Genomic DNA, 11887 nt, shown 5'->3' with positions numbered 1-11887 from the left:
AGTCTTTTTAGGAAAAATTAGTGTGGCCACCAGTAAGTGTTCAGGCACAGGAAATTGGCAGAAGGCACCAAGCCTGTCAAATATATTTTATTTGGGCTTAAAAAAAACCTGTTTGGCAACAGTAAGAAATGTACCCCCGGCACGCCTGTCAAAGAGGGAACGTTGGATATGTACTTAAGTTTATTTTCCCTCTGTTTACTGTCATGCCATGTATTTAATTTAGAATCTTTTCATTTACAATTGAACACATCCATAAAGTACAATACACAAGTATTTACCGACTCTAAATGTTTCTAAAATGTAAAGTGGTTGTTAAAACTGAGTACAGTACCACAGGGAAGATAATAGACAGAGTAGCTGTCTAATAAAACCTTGCCGTAGACTTGATTAAACACTGTCAGCCTGATCCAGAACCCCAGTAGCAACAATGTGGACAGATCTTCGGGGTGGTGTTCATGAGGACATGGGTTTCAAAGATTTAATGTACTAGTATTCTGATAAAAAATTTGAATGTAGTGTGTTGGAACCCCCGGGTTGATCTTTCCTTTCAAGCTCTCACTCACAACTTGCTCTTTACTGTATATTGATTGTTAGGATCCCATCTTCTTGGGTTTCACAGTCAGACATTAAAATGGCCGTCTTTGTAACATTAACCAAAAAACAGACAGGTCAATTTTAATAACTCAAGATAATGTGGTCCTATTTCTACTTGGTATCCTCTAACACATGCATCACTTGTGCTCTGCTCCTATAACGAACAATGTTGTGTGATACACTGTATTTACGGATTCTGACCCATGTTGGTGAGATTAAGTTTAAAGATCTACAACACAAATGCAGAAGAGCCTGGCTCTTTTACATAGTGGTTGAGATGCCTGCTTGCAGTCTGAGTGGTCAGCGGTTCGTGCCCAGCGGTTCGTGCCCAGCCTATGCTCTTTTACACATCTACATCTGCAGATTTGCATCATAAACTTCATTTTCATCATTTTTTACCAAAAAAATAAATAAAAAATCAAGACATCACAATTCAATTAAATGGGATTCACAAACAACGCTTTATTGATTTAAACAGGAATCTACTGGACAATGTATTTGACAGGAGAAAAAGCAAATGGAACAGATGACAAATCAAAGAAAGATTGTGACTCTTTGTAGGGTGGAGCCAGAAGTGCTGCTTTGCTGTCACTCTGGCTGTGCCCACAAGCACTAATGCTATTATTGTTAGTTTTGTTAATTGCAGTGCATAATACTAAGTATTGCGTGCTCCCTCGCCTCTCTTTCTTCGACCATGTATAAATCACAAATGAATAAGCAAAAGTGTGTACATTTTTGTTTTTTAATGATAAATGTAGCACTAGAAAATTATATTGAACAAACAGGCATTTATAAGACATGAAATCCAGATTATTTTAGATTCTTAAAAGTTACAGAATGTTTGCACTGCCCACCCAGTTATTTTATGCTGTAACTCCACAGCCGGCTGTGTACTTGGTAAGATCCTGACCTTCACAAAACTTACGCCAGGCAACCCTGAATGAAAAGATAGAGGTAATTAGAGTGGAGGAAACAGGAGGTACATTAAACCTAAATACTTGCACTGATCCCTCACTAATTTGTTCCTGTGAAATTAGGTAGTAGTGCTAGTCCTTCAGAACCACCAACTGGTTGAGAATATCCCAGCCTGATGACATCATGTGAAGCATGTTAAAGAATGGAAATCTAAAATGACAGTAGGCTGCTGTGATTAGGATCTAAAATATTGTACTGGGCTATGCTTTTAGTAATCTATGTCTATAGGTTGTCTGTGCTGCCTCTGGCACAGATTTTAACACCAAAGTTCGTAAAAGTATAGTATACTGTAATAAAGAATAGTGAAAGCACGTGTAAGCTTCGTAAAACCTAGAAAGGTATAGTAAAGAAAATTAAAAAGCAACAAAACCATGCCTAACTATAATAAATACACAGTATAACCATGGGGAAAGCTGCAAAGTGACTGTGCAAAATGACAGTAGTAAACTTGTTTTTAGGGCAGCCATCCCATCATTATAGACTTAACAAACTGTTTATTGATTTGTCCACAGTAATAGAGTGTATTAACAATGACTCCATCTCAACCCCATCCTAGTACGTGATATTGAATGTCCTATGAAAGCACAAGCTTGTTTCTCTAATCAATACTGGTATACTTTATATTACCCTCCAACAAGTACATGGTTCAATGAATCAGAGCTGAACAACTGGGGTGGGTCATATACTGCCCACAACACCCAACTCAGACTAACCTTGTTTTAGTACCCTTGAATCATCTTTGAATGTATGCAAAATATTTTATTGCGCTAGACATCTCACAAGTGCAGTTGTACGCAAAATATTACAGTCCTACAATTCTGTACCACATTCAATATGAGTGCCATATGAGGGGTCACCTTGAACAAACTGTACATTATTAAGAGCCCTTACCATGCCTTCATTCCATTTGGGTCCCTCACCACACGCTTAGCACATTGGATGTCATCAGTGATGTCATCATCCAGCAGGCCTAGGAAGGAAAAATAACTTTTTATCAGAAATGCAAAAAAGAAAAAACAGGGTCCAGCCACTTTATTATGATCTACCTCACCCCCCTCCTACAATACTTTGCCCACCCCCGCCCCCACTTCCCCCCTTCCGAGCTTCACTCACGGCTGCAGGGGATGTTGCATGCATTTTTGGAGCGTGGCGTCTTCCCGTCCTCGCACCACCAGCGGCTGTTGATCTGAAAGATCCCATAATCAGTGGACTGGTCTGTGTTGTGGTTCACTGCCTGAGTGTTGAAATGAGACTCGTAGAATGACAGACACACCCCTGAGGAGAGAGTGAAAATGGAATTCTTCCAGAGGATGGCTTGGTAATCCGTACAGGCTCTTAGGGGAGCCTAAGCTAGATCGATTTGAGTTGAAGATGATTTAATCTATAGTTACCTTAAAATCCTCCTGATGTTATATAACTATCCTCCTGATAGTTATATCCTGATGTAACTATCACCGACACTGTTATCTGCTCCGTTATTGAATGGTATTTTGTCATATACTTGTACTTGCTAGAACCAAAGTCATTGTATTTTTATCTTGCTCCTAATTGTATTATTACTTGTACTGTGATTCTTGAAATGTATTTCTGTTTATGACTGTAAGTCGCCCTGGATAAGGGCGTCTGCTCAGAAATAAATAATAATAATAATAATAATAATAATAATAATAATAATAATAATAATCATCATCATCATCATCATCAATTATAAAGAATGACAAAACAAGACTTGCAGTTTTACTCCAGGTGTAATAAGTATAATTCAATGATTAAGAGCTTTAGGACATGGCCAGGGGTGAAATTAAATATTTAGAGACATGGTTGTACCAAAGACCTGAGCTTGATTAATTACAGTGTTCATTGCTTTTAACGTCTTACCTTATAGAAGCTTTACAGTGCATTTTAACTATACACTTTTAAGCTGGTGCAAGCCAATACATTGTACTTCAACCTGTATTACTAAACTGAGCCAATTAAACCCCTGCACATGTCATGCTGCTTATTAAACATGGAATTGAATGACTAGACTGGAGTTTGCTATTCCTGCAGTTGTGTGTCGTTCTATTGTGTCCTGTCTAACAGTGGGGTGGAGGGATTAAAAAGAAAGAGAGAGGGTTGGAGGATAGACATATATATTCTGTAGATATACAGACAGGCAAACCGATAGAACAGTTAACTCACAGTTTGGCAGACTGTACCCTTGGTATCCATCCAAACCAGATATCTTCAGCTTCTTTGCCAGTTCACACCGTTCAAATACCTTTCCATTCACCACCATGCAGAGGATGGTGACAAAAAGAGTCTTCAGTACAGTGGAGGACTGCATTTTCCAATCACAGTTCCTTGCTCAAGGTCTCTCTTTCTATCAGTAACAGTAACAAGACTTTCTCCAACCTTACATAGAGGTGATAAAAACAATAACAGGAACTGATTGCAAAATCTGGTAAACTGTTCCAGTAACAGTTCCCTTTTACAATTGTTTAGAAGCTGACGCCTCTTTTGGAAAAGGGTGTTACACAATACTAATACTTTAATTAGATATTACACAATGCTGGGGAATAGGTTTTGCAATGCCTGTCAAAATGGCATGAAGTAAAAAAGCTGCTGATAGATTTTTGTGGATCTCAGTTGCTGAAGTATACTAGCTGAGCTAACATACTTAATTTGCTATTTCAAATATTAACCATCACCAACCATGCTGGTACAGTGCAGTGCTCGGTGCAGTACATGGCCCTTACAGGGTAACAATGAAGGTCCTGCATTTTCTGAGTACAGTATTTTAACTGTAATGTTGCTTTGTACAGTAATGGAAACAAACAAATTTGTGCTCGGACCAGTACTACTACTTAGAGGGGATTGATGAAATTTCAGGTAATTTAAGCTGCTTATTTTGCAAATGTTGGTAACTGAGATGATGTGATGTAATATTAGATTTTACGGGATTTGGGTGTGCTAGTATTACAATGCCTTAGGTGCCAAAAGCATCATCTTATTGAACGTGAGACAACATTCATTCGATTATTGCACCAGCAGAACCTGTATTTGACAATGTGCCTCACATGCACAGTTATAGATGTCAGATACATCCTTCTGCACACACTAATCTCATCATTGTAAATAAAGTATTTTTGTTGTTCCTCCTTGTCAGGATGTGAGTTGTATTACACAGAAGTGAATGTCCAAACAGTTTGTTATGATTCCAAAACAGTCCGTTTTTATTAACAAGAGCCACCTCCAATACTAGCAATGTTATGGGGTCAAACGGTGGGTTTCCAGTCCCCAAACAAAAAGGTTTCACAAAACAATAACACAGTACTGTAATGCACAAGAGCATGGAAAGGTGCTCGTTATGCTTATTTTTATTTGGAGGGCTTTTGTCAGTGGTACCGTGCTGTGCAGGGGTAGTGGTGCTCCCTGGCTGCAGCTTCTCAAAGGCACAGTGCTCCGGCGTGTCATTTTTTTTCCTACCCGTATTCCTGAAGAGACACGCCCAAGTGAAACTGGGGTAGTGACAAGGGTGTGGTTTCAACTGAGACTGTTCATGCTCAGGCAGGTCTGAGGTTTGTGTTTTTGGCTAAATATAAAAGGAAAAAATATGTGTGTTTGATTATACACTTCATCTTACTTATTTGGGAAATTTCAATGTGAACACATGATAAAGCGGCTACAGATAGGTAAAAACAAAGCTTCAAAAAAACCCTTGGTGGCTCAGGCAGTTATGTATAGCACACCGATGAAGAAGATGGATACAACCGAGAGTTCAAATACTACTGCTGACAATGTACTCCTTGCCTCCAGTGAATTAGAGACATTAAACTTACATGTTGTCTTGAACTCCGAAACTGAAGACGAACTGACTCTGCTTCAATTTACTCTAAACAAAAGCCCTCCAAATAAAAAATGCGCAAAGAAGAACTTCATAACGAAGTCTCACCTGCTGATATTCTAGCAGCTATTCAATCTCTAAACTCTAAATCATTTAACCAGATTTGAAAAGTGCATCAGTTGCTGTTGGCAGCCTTTCACATTGTGTCCAGCATCTAGTCAACAAAGTTAAACTTCATAAAGAAATGATCACAACAGTGGAACAAAAAGTTCAGACCCTCATGCAAGGAAATACCCAATTAAAGCAGGCAATTGCAGAGGCAAACCACTACAAAAGAAGATGGGGACTTGGACTTCATGGGATGAAAGAATCAGAGAATGAGGATGTAAGAAAGGTGATAATTAATACATTTGCAAAAGTTTCACTGAGGGTAAATTACAAGCTGGCTGAGGTAGTGGACACTGTTCACCACATCGGTAAGAGAAGAGATGATGGTAAACCGCGCCCCATTATCGTGCAGTTCTCCATGAGGTTCTACAGGGATATTATTTGGAAAGATGCTAAAACTGCAGACTTTCTAAGGGATAACCATTTACGCATTGCCGAGGATCTTTCTCCAGAAGACAAAGTGGAGGCGAGGGAGAAGCTATGGCCTCTTGTGAAAAAAGCGAGAGAAGAAGGATTATTAATGGAAGTCGAATTGATAGCAAAGACATTTAAGGGTCTATTCATAAAAGTACTTGCTAACTGTCCTAGGTAATCGAATTTCGTTTAAAACTAACAACAGTCGTACATATTGATATTCATAAAATGTTCTGTGCAGACCGACGACTGTCGCTAAGCAATTTATAAATGGGTATATATTCGTTCACGACCGAAATCCATCTCCTTTTGACGACATCATCAGCTCTATAAACATTCGCTCAGTTGGCAAAAACATATAAACAAATGGAATCTACCGACAGCAGCTCCCATCGTGTTATTAACAGCTTGCCTGTATGATACGTGATTTATATACTGTGGGATGCAGCTCCCATCGTGTTATTAACAGCTTGCCTGTATGATACGTGATTTATATACTGTGGGATGCAGCACCCATCGTGTTATTAACAGCTTGCCTGTATGATACATGAGTTATATACTGTGGGATGCAGCTCCCATCGTGTTATTAACAGCTTGCCTGTATGATACGTGATTTAAATACTGTGGGATGCAGCTCCCATCGTGTTATTAACAGCTTGCCAGTATGATACGTGATTTATATACTGTGGGATGCAGCTCCCATCGTGTTATTAACAGCTTGCCTGTATGATACGTGATTTATATACTGTGGGATGCAGCTCCCATCGTGTTATTAACAGCTTGCCTGTATGATACGTGATTTATATACTGTGGGATGCAGCACCCATCGTGTTATTAACAGCTTGCCTGTATGATACATGAGTTATATACTGTGGGATGCAGCACCCATCGTGTTATTAACAGCTTGCCTGTATGATACATGAGTTATATACTGTAGGATGTGATCATGTTCCGGTTATTTAAATTACCTTAATTGTTAATGTTCCTTTGCTTTGCAGGACATACACAATTAAACGAAAAACACTTGTAAATCAATTATTTCAATTATTATTTCAGCTTAACACAGATACAGCATTACTTCAAAAAAAAATATTAGGCAGTGTTAATTACGGGGGCATCAACATTTATACAAACTCAGTTTAATTAAAAAAAAATGCTGTAATAATTTTTTATTGTTTTTTTTATTGTTTTATTTATTTATTGGGGTGGGGGGATTTGTTAAATACGGTCAGATAACTTTTTTCACAATGTAATTTTGATGCTAATTTTGAATATAAAGTTGTCCACAGCATTTTGCTGTCGTTCACTCTTATGAATAGCAGGTTGACGCTCAGGACCGATGAAAACTTTATGCTAATGAGGTAATCGTTAAGCTTTATCTCAATTTGTTTACAACATGCCTTCAAAGATGAAAATCATTGGGGCATAACGATGCATCTGAATTATCTCTTATGAATAGCAACTGCCGTTAAATAGGTGGCTATGGACAGACGTTAACCCTTTATGAATAGACCCCTTAGTGAGTAATTATGTTGCAATGGGCTCAAAGTGTTTAAATGTACTTTGTCTGTATTATTATGGTAGTGAAAAAGTAAGATATTTTAGGTAAGAAATGTTAATTAAAAGTACTGGCCATTACACATGACCTATTAACAAAAATCTAGTGTTTCCTTTATCACTCATTTAGGAGAGTAAAACACTAACTATCTATTTTTCTGTTATTGTTAGTTTTTATTTAGTTTCATTTTGTAAAATGGATTTTGAGTTTAATAAAGTTAAAGTTTGAGATAATACTAAAAGGAAAGCAATATTTCTTTTTTGCAAGAATTGTGATGCAGATCTTATCCTTCTTCAGGAAACTCATTCCTGTGATATGGATTCAAAATCATTATGTTCAAAATGTTGGAAATCACAGTGGGGAGATTTTAGGCACGGTTCACACCATTCTGCCGGGGTTTCAATTTTATTTAATACATTTAAAAGTGATGTAATAGAAGCTATATTTGCCAATGAAGGTAGATGGATTATGTAAGCACGACAGGGTGTGGGATATACTCTAATATCACCACGCCTTGGGTGCGTTAAGTCACAAGGCTATCCCACACCCTGCCTTATTGCGCTTATAAAATGGGTCAACTAACTAAATAGAAAAAGAAAAAACATAAAAACATGTTTGAATTGACAAAAACGTCAGTTTTATTAAATATCCTTCCTCCTCTGCCTGACCTAAGAAGCACTATTTATAGATGTTAAATTGAACATTGCAGTTTTGAAGATTTGCAGGCCCTTTTTTTAGATTTTCATTGTGAACAGTAGGTGGAGCTGCAGCAAGCGATTTCGAGCAACATGGTGTTTGATCATTGCTGGCCTTGTTGATGTCTGAGGTGAAGGACAGAATGTGGCTCCACTGTTTGTGAGCACTTGAAGACAGTACCCAGTAATTTTTAAGGCCTCAGACCTGTGACCAGTGCCAGATTATTTTCCGTGTTTCAAGCCCTGCTTCGCTAAGGACACCTAGGATGTAAATAAAAACTCAGGGCACCGACTACAGGGATTTTACTAATATATTTTTTTCAAACTTAGTACAGGGCAGAGGGGATTTCCGGGGATGGAGTAAATGAAACCTGTGAGTTTTTCTTTATTTGATTCATTATAATTCTTGTGATTCTTAGTTTGTCCATTCAAATTTAAAATGAAATATTCTTGGCCGTTTTCATCATGGCAAAGCACAAACAAAATCACGTAGACCTTCTTTGCCACGTCTGGCCATATTTAGATGCACATCAAATCAAATCTTTCTCACAAGACCTGTGGCAGTGTCAGGTGACAGGGCTGACAGGGACAGTCCTTTGTGATCCGGGGGTAGTGACAGGAGGTATCCATACCAGATTTGTGGTACTGCTTCACAGTGGCAACAAAGTAAGAGTTGGATAGAACATAATGAGACATCATGATCTCAGCGTGCTTATATAATTTGAAATTCTATATATTATAACTAGATTAGGTTCTCCTTTTCAACATGTATTTTCCAGGGGCTCACAAAATACTGTAATAAATCACTCAACTTTTATATGATGTATCTATTTTCAAGCTAAGGAAAATCATGGCAAATGGAACTGGTTTAAATCTAACCTGATGCTTTCCTATTAATGATTTGGATGCCAGTACCTCCGCCCCACTTAAATACAGCACTTCATCAGCTCAGCTGGTCAGAAAGGACTCATAAACGAAAGTGACAAATGAACAGATGTCATGGTGTTCCAATGAAGAACCCGAGGCAGGTAGGTATGTGTTTTAATGGATTGCTTACTATGATCACTTCTAGGAAACAGACTGTCCTTTTCATTGAGAAAAGATTGCATCAAAATGATTACATGCACTGGGACCTCAAGGTTAGCTCCTGATTATTCTGCAAGCTTTTTACTAAACACAGTATTGGAAAAACTATATTAAAAAAAAAAAAAAAAACTATGTGACACATGAGTAGTCCCTTTCTTTTCTTGAAATGTGTTACAAAAACAATGTAACACATTTCAGTCCCTTTCTTTTCTTACCATCTGAAAACATAGTGATTAGCCAAAGGGTGAAAATCCAACTCATTTGACTTTGGACTCGTCAAAAACTAAAGTGAGGAGAACTTCACTCCACACATAGGGACTGTTGAGTACATGGCACCGGAGCAGGCAAGCTGATCACTGGGGAGAGTTATTCTGTTTCAGATTTTTTTTTTCTTTCTGGAGGTGATACTGCATTACCTAAAAATCTCTTCTTGAATACAGTGATACCTGTAAATATTCACCAAAAACACGAATGTCACCAGTAAAGCAGTAAAACACACACCACTAAGATGAATATTCATCCAGTGAAAATTACACACCTCCCTTGATGACTGTTAGAAGGAAACTTGCATCTTGTTAGACTGTTGGAGTTGTTTTCCCTTGTTGTGCTTGTCTGCACAATAATTGAGCACCACTCAACCAACAATCTCACAGTGTGATTTAGATAGTGAAACTGTTGTGATCAAACTAACTAAAACCACTCATATTTTATGTGCGATTAATTGTCTTACCTTTCTTTTACCCACTGGATATTCCTTTCCTGATTTTCACTTGGCTTGTTTCCATGGAATTGTGTCATCTTTGCAGTAAATTGTGGGATTGTAGTCACTTGCAAGATTAAACATCTGATTTAGCACCAAAAAAAATACCCTATCCATATTATGGCGAATGGTGTTATTGGCTTATTGGTCAATCCGGCCCTGCGTTGGGGACAAAGAGTGTGAGTGGAGCGGGGCAGCGGAGCCGGGTAGTTGCTGGAGCTGAGCGCGGAGCAGACATTTCCAGCCCACTCTTTCACAACACCTGTTAAAAACCTGCAAGATGATATTTCCTAAGTTTTACTTTGTTTTCAATTTATGCATTTTTTTAATACCAATCAATAATAATGAGAAAGTGTCTTTGAATTGAATTTGATCACTTATCTGAGCACTTTAGGCTTTTTTCTCAGCTGATCAAAGCTTGTCAGACTGTGTATGCCTTATTGCCTTGTACAACAGAAATCACATACAGCTGTGGGAACATAGAATACAAAATGATGCAATATGGATCACAAAAAGCTTGCCGTCATAAAATAACAAAATTAACCGAAAGCAAGCTTCTGTGCGCCTCTTTTCCTGTGTGTGTGGGCCCGTCCGCCCACATGCAGTTTTTGTAAAATGTCCCGAACAAACGGTGACCTCACAGGGGCCCCAATTCTGCTGGGGGCCCTACGCTATAGCGGAATTTGCATATAGGTTAATCTGGCCCTGAATCAGTTGCATGAGCTACTTTTGCTTGGTTTTTTGGTTTGGTTTTTTGTCACTTTATGGCACCAGTTGGAAGAAAATCAGTAAAATCTCCCATATGATATTTATAATGCACATTTTTATTGCGCGCATGCAATACTTCTATTATATGTAAACTTATGGAAAACTATAATAAGATCCAAAATGGAAAATTACCTATATGGTAACAATATCCTGGGAGACAGCCAGCATGGTTTTAGGAAAGGGAGATCATGTCTAACTAACCTACTTGACTTTGAGGATGCAACATTGAAAATGGATAACTGCAAAGCATACGACATGGTCTATTTAGATTTCCAGAAAGCTTTTGACAAAGTCCCGCATAAAAGATTAATTCTCAAACTGAACGCAGTAGGGATTCAAGGAAATGCATGCCCATGGATTAGGGAGTGATTAACAGGTAGAAAACAGAAAGTACTGATTAGAGGAGAAACCTCGAAATGGAGTGAGGTAACCAGTGGTGTACCACAGGGATCAGTATTAGGTCCTTTGCTATTCCTAATCTACATTAATGATTTAGATTCTGGTATAGTAAGCAAACTCGTTAAATTTGCAGACGACACAAAAATAGGAGGCGTGGCAAACACTGTTGAGGCAGCAAAGGTCATTCAAAATGATCTAGACAGCATTCAGAATTGGGCAGACACATGGCAAATGAAATTTAATAGAGAAAAGTGTAAAGTATTGCATGCGGGCAATAAAAATGTGCATTATAAAATATCATATGGGAGATAGTGAAATTGAAGAAGGGAACTATGAAAAAGACCTAGGAGTTTATGTTGACTCAGAAATGTCTTCATCTAGGGTGTGTGAACTATGCATCAGATGCAGAGTCACTTACAAATACATCTCACCCGAAAGACGGAGCACAAGGAGGTTAAGTGACTTGCTCAGCGTCACACAGTGAGTCAGTGGCGGAGGTGGGATTTGAACCATGAACCTCCTGCCTTTAACATGTTTGTCAGTATGTATTAAATAAACAGAAACAAGCCTTTTAAAAAAAAAAAAAGTGTATATTTGATAAGAAAAAAATATTCCTTTTCTCACATTTGCCTGAATCTGTCGTG

At 38.2% G+C, this 11887-nt stretch overlaps 1 protein-coding gene across 1 annotated transcript; it reads right to left on the bottom strand.

Moving 5' to 3' along the window:
- Nucleotides 1-1036: 1036 nt before the first annotated feature.
- On the bottom strand, nucleotides 1037-3998 carry LOC131720373 (lysozyme C, kidney isozyme-like). Its single transcript, XM_059012986.1, has 4 exons — nucleotides 3751-3998; nucleotides 2683-2844; nucleotides 2461-2539; nucleotides 1037-1530 (listed from the first exon to the last, which is right to left on the bottom strand). The coding sequence occupies exons 1-4, from the start codon at nucleotides 3893-3895 to the stop codon at nucleotides 1458-1460; spliced, it is 459 nt and encodes a 152-aa protein (XP_058868969.1). The 5' UTR covers nucleotides 3896-3998; the 3' UTR covers nucleotides 1037-1457.
- Nucleotides 3999-11887: the final 7889 nt, after the last annotated feature.

This window comes from Acipenser ruthenus, chromosome 3 (genome assembly GCF_902713425.1).
Source record: "Acipenser ruthenus chromosome 3, fAciRut3.2 maternal haplotype, whole genome shotgun sequence".
NCBI lineage: Eukaryota > Metazoa > Chordata > Actinopteri > Acipenseriformes > Acipenseridae > Acipenser > Acipenser ruthenus.
This window is presented reverse-complemented; position numbering and strand designations above follow the sequence as displayed.